Genomic DNA, 5,403 nt, shown 5'->3' on the forward strand with positions numbered 1-5,403 from the left:
TATTTGTTTTCCTGTTTTTTTTAAATGGTCCCATGTGCCTCAGGCTGGTCTTGAACCTATCTCCTGCATACAACTCCTAGGATTACAACAGGAATGAGCCATCACACCCTGCTTAATTATATTTTATTTGATATCTTGAAACTGTGTTTGGGGAAACAGTGCTGAAGTTTAATTTAGAACCCCTTTTTCTCTTTCTAAAATAACCATACCACATTGATAAATACATGTAAAAAGTATTCGAATATTTTAAAAACAATCACGCATTCTCCAAACCCCGACTTATATCCCTGTCCCAACAATTTTTTAGTAAGAATATGCAATAAAAAAACCATTTTAAGTCCCTACTCTGATCAGCACTAGAGTGCCCCCTTGCGATCCCTCTGTTTTCTTCAACCTACAATGTCCTGCTGTTCACTGTAACTATGACATGGTGAAACGGATGTTAACGTTTGTTGGTGAGTCTGGACTTGCTCTTTGCCTTCCTCAATTTCTTTCGAGTCTTCTCAAAGGAACAGATAAACTGCAGCCAGATAAAGTCATAACCTTCTGTTTCAACGATCTACTTTACTCCGTTCCTTGTGCCGAGAATCAGAGAATTCTGAGCTGAAGGGCCCGGGGCAGAAAAGTCAGGGACGACTTCGGCTTTGACCCCTAGAGTCTCGGCGGGCTGGCATCTGAGATGGTAACGTGCGTGGCAGGTTACGTAAGAACCGGCTTATCCAGCCGCGGTGGGAGCCCCGGAGAGGACGCGGTGTTCCGGCTGCTGTCCCCACCCTCCTCGCCCAGCAGGGCAGGAGGCACCCAACTAGGAGACGAGGAGGGGAGGATGAAAGAGTGGGGAGTCACGAGGGCGAGCCGCCGACAAGGGAACGGAAGCCCGGCGTCACACGTCCGTTGTCACACACGTTGCGGACACGAGTTGCTGAGGGCTCCCACGTGCTGCGCCCGTGCGCGGAGGCGCTCAGAGGGGCCCACGCCCCGAGGCACCGCCTCCGTGGCACGGTCTCGCTCTGCACACTCCAGTCGCGCAGTCTCCCGCGCCGCGCCGTCCTATTTAAGGCTACGAGCTCCACCCTTTTCCGCCCCTTCCTTCATTTTCACTTTTTTTCCATCCTCCTTTTTTATCACCGGAGGGGCCGCATGTACGGGCGGAGCATCGACTGCTTCTCTTCCAGCCAATCACCACTTGGCTGTCTCCCTATTGGCCGAGCCCCCGCGTGCGGTAGCAAATGGGCTGTGAGTGTCGGTATCTAGAATCACGTGTTGCCGGCAAGCTATCCAATGAGAGGACAAGGTCTGTGTACGCAGGGGGAGGCACGTGCAGAGCCGCACGTGTCTGGGAGGGGGAAGGGGCGGGACCCGCAGAGTGAGGCGGAGGTGGGTCGGCTAGACCGGCACAGGCGTTGAAGGAGCTGGATATCGCCCGCGGCTGAGCCGACAGACCCAGGCGAGCAGACCAGAGCGGAGCGCTCGGGAAAACTGACCCTGACGGAGGCAGTGGGCTTGTGAGACCGCAGATCAGGGTGTTGGGAGGAATTGCATCACCTGGAAGGCGCGACCATAGACTGACCGGCGCAGGGCACCTGACGGTGAGAGATGGGAAAGCTATGGAAACGGGTGTTCGTGGGGGCGGTACCCATAGGGACCTTAAGTGGATTCTGGTGCGCAGATCAGCTACTAGCGGGTGGCTTTTTAGGTCGATAAGCTCACTATGATGTCTGGCAGGGAACAGCCCAGAACAGCAGACGGAGGGGAAGGTGTAAAGCCGGGTATTCACTCCGATCCTCAGGGAAGAAAGGCTGTGTGGGGTCAAGAGCTTTGCGTGGGCCGGCGGTCTGGATTTTGAATGGGGGTGGAAACGCAAGTTTTTTTTTTTTTCTTGTTTCTGTTGAGAACGGAAAAAAACAGAAACAAAAACGTGTTACCCTGTTCAGAACACCGCAGTCTCCCAGTCCCTTTCCTGATCTCTGAGTCTGATTTCAAACTCCCTCTCTTTGCTTTTCACTTGCAGGTTCTGATCTTTGTACTGCGGGAGCTGCTCTTCATCTCCTGCTCCTGATCTATGGATTCTCCATCTAGCGTTTCCTCTTATTCCTCCTCCTCTCTCTCCTCGTCATTTTCTACATCCCCTGTGAACAGTGACTTTAGCTTCCCCTCTGATAATGAGAGGGAGGGCAGGAGCGCCCATGGGCTCAGGCCAGCCGCTGTTGAGCAAAGGGGAGGCTCCCAGCCCAGTCCAGGTCCTATCCGCTGCAGACATCGCCCCAGGGTTTCTAGTAACCAACAAGCAGCATCTCATCCGGAACAGCGAGGATCTAGGGTCAAAGGATCCAGAGACGGTGAGCTGGAGACCAGTCTGCACACCCAGGGGTGCACCACAGAGGGAGACCTGCTTTTTGCTCAGAAGGTAAGAGAAAGCAGGAGACAGAAGTGCAGTGTCAAACAAAACCTCACTGGTTGACCCAAAGAGGATGGTGTTGGCTGTCAGATACTTGACAGAAGAAAAAACACTGCTGGTCCCTTCATCTTTGTGCTGTTTTCCCACAGTGTGAAGAACTCCAAGGGTTCATATGGCCCCTTACAGACCTACTGAACGGACTAAAGATGGGCCGCTTCGACAGAGGTAATAACTTAATTACCTTGAGGCGGGGAGGGGTAGCTAGCCTTCATGTATGAAATGTACATGTTTCTTTTTTTTTTTTTTTTTTTTTTTTGGTTTTACGAGACAGGGTTTCTCTGTATTGTTTTGGAGGCTGTCCGTCCAGCCTGGCCTCGAACTCACAGAGATCCGCCTGCCTCTGCCTCCCGAGTGCTGGGATTAAAGGCGTGTGCCACCACCGCCCGGCTATGTACATGTTTCTTAAATCTCTCTCTGTCCTGGGCACCTGTAATGTAATTCCGTGTTTTCATTTGTAACTTAACGCCTATCTATCTGTCTTTACATTCACCTCAGTCCCTGCCTCTGCTTTCTGTCAAGGTGGGGAGTGAACCTAGTGCCTTGTGTACCCTAGGCAAGCTCTTTGGCATTGAGGTACATCCCACACTCTCTGGTCACCCTCTCTTTCGTCTTAGGGTTGAGTAGCTTCCAGCAGAGTGTGGCCATGGACCGTATCCAGCGTATAGTCGGTGTTTTGCGGAAGCCTCAGATGGGGTAAGTTTTCCTATTTCTTTCTTCCTCTCCTCAGTATCTTATTGAGGGAAGCTTGTACAATCCTCTACATCTCTTTTCATACTTTCTCCTGTTTTCACAGAGAGCGTTATCTAGGAACCTTGCTGCAAGTGGAAGGGATGTTAAAGACTTGGTTTCCTCATATAGCTGCCCAGAAGTCATCCTTAGGAGGTAGCAGGCACCAGATAAGCAAGGTAAGAACCTAAAGACCAAGGAAGACATGGGAGAAGAACCAAGAAATGGACTATGCATGGAGAAATGTGTTTCCCCTCTCATTTTCCTTAAGTTTTTTTTGGGGGGGGAGGGAATGCCTAATTTTGTGCATTACTGTGATTTTAGACTTAGCCTAGATGTTGGTTTTATTTTGTTGGGCTCCCATGAAATCTAACCCTCCCCTCCTGTTGAGGCTTACCTACTTTCTGGCCAAATGACTGACATAGGAAACCCTTTCCTCCTTGCACCCCTCCAAACCCTTCCACTCTCCATCTTTTGACTGTCGTCAAAATATTCTTGGCTAAGCCTTTCGTGTCTATAGTGGGTTTGTTTGCTTTGTTTTGTTTAAAGGCAGGGCTTCTCTGTAGCTTCAGCTGTCCTGGAGCTCACAGAGATGCATCTGTCTCTGCCTCCTGAGTGCTTGGGTTAAAAGCGAATGCCACCATGTCCAATTAAATCAACTATAGTTTTAATGATGTTAAAAGAATTGACTAAAAAATAAGTAACAGGACCATGCCTCATGAAGAAGTAAACATGGAAAATGAGGATTTCCTACACAGAACTTGGGACTTTAATTCACTTACACTTCTCTGGATGGGGCTGGGGATTATTGAAATGCTTTCCTGCCACATAGCAGGCCGTGGGTTTGATTCTCTTAACACCACAAAAAAGTATTTTAAAGAAGCTGAACAGGAATCATTGTATAAATAGTGTGAACTGTAAGACTGTCTTATCTTGTCCATTTTTAATAGCCTAATAGCATGTGTTACACAGAGTTGCCTCAACTGTTTGTTGAATAAGTGGAAGCATTACTTGATTGCTAAAATTTTTACTTAATCATCACCTGGCAATAACACACCTGTTGCACAAAACAATGTGTGTTTGCACGGCACAATGAGTTCTCAAGGGCAGCAAAGGTCCAAGCTGAGTGGAGCTCATCTGTAAGCTTTCCTAACGTTGTTTTTCTCCTTTCCCCACTCCCTAGCTCTTCCCAAGCCACCACAGTGACTCGGCTGCGTCCTCTCCTGCACCTCGAATGGAAAAGGTGGGCCACACACAGCCAGGACATTCAGTTCTGAAGCCAAAGCAGTCTTGGCACCTCACAGAGTGGCCAGCTATGAACCTCACCTGGACTCACAGCACTCCAATTTGTAACCCTCCCCTCAGTTCCCAGGGCTCCACTTCTGCCCACAGCTCCTTAGGCACTGGAGCCAGCATCGGTGTCATCCTAGTCCTCCAGAAAGGGGGACAGCCCTCCACCCGCTCTGCCCCAGGCACCCCAGTTCCACCAACTACACTGCCTCCTGTCGTCCCTGGTGAGCTGAAGAAACTGTCTGGAGAGGGGCCTTGTTGCCACAGTGTGCCAGTAATGCTGCCGTCAGACTGGAGCCGCACCCTCTGTCCCCCAGTTCTACCTACCACAGTCAGAGACAGGACTACAGGACACCTAGAGTCTGCAGTTGCCCCTGGTCCTTAGCCCCGACCCAGACTTACACCTGTCCTCCAGTTTCCAGTCTGCGTAAATTTATGTTTATGTGGTATTCTTTTTTCTTTTCTTTTTTTTTTAACTTTTAATGTATTTGTGGCAAGGAAAAATAAATCCTTTCTGATTAAAGACTTTTTTTTTACTGAAACACCTTGCTGGCTGTGGTAAATTGAAAACCATAAATACTGTAAATCTTACCCACTGGGCTTCTGAAAAGAAGACAGGACGGAAGTGTTGGAATACGAGCTCCACAAGGTAGAGTCTGAGTAGGATAACAGCCTGTGAGGGCACCCTTGGGACACTTAGAGGTTCAGAGTTGAGGTGGGTTTGGTTTTGTTTTTTTCTGTTCACACTCAAACTAGTATGTCTTCCTTTGTCTCTCCCCGTGGAACCTTCCAGCTAGCCAGACAAGCAGGTTCTTCTGCTCTGGCTCAGCTCTGCTTTGATGGAGCTGTTGATGCTCGGGGGTAAATGCCTATGTAACCTTCTGCTGCCTCCAGAAGAGCGAAAGTCAAAACAGCCGCTAGGGTGCCAG

At 49.5% G+C, this 5,403-nt stretch overlaps 1 protein-coding gene across 1 annotated transcript; it reads left to right on the forward strand.

Moving 5' to 3' along the window:
* The first annotated feature begins 1,335 nt into the window (after positions 1-1,335).
* Ciart (circadian associated repressor of transcription) lies at positions 1,336-4,997 on the forward strand. The gene is made up of 6 exons (XM_005084324.4): positions 1,336-1,589; positions 2,012-2,407; positions 2,548-2,623; positions 3,073-3,151; positions 3,252-3,363; positions 4,368-4,997. Exons 2-6 carry the CDS (start codon positions 2,063-2,065, stop codon positions 4,857-4,859), a joined length of 1,104 nt encoding a protein of 367 aa, XP_005084381.2. The 5' UTR covers positions 1,336-1,589; positions 2,012-2,062; the 3' UTR covers positions 4,860-4,997.
* Positions 4,998-5,403: the final 406 nt, after the last annotated feature.

This window comes from Mesocricetus auratus, unplaced genomic scaffold (assembly GCF_017639785.1).
Source record: "Mesocricetus auratus isolate SY011 unplaced genomic scaffold, BCM_Maur_2.0 Super-Scaffold_100009, whole genome shotgun sequence".
Lineage (NCBI taxonomy): Eukaryota > Metazoa > Chordata > Mammalia > Rodentia > Cricetidae > Mesocricetus > Mesocricetus auratus.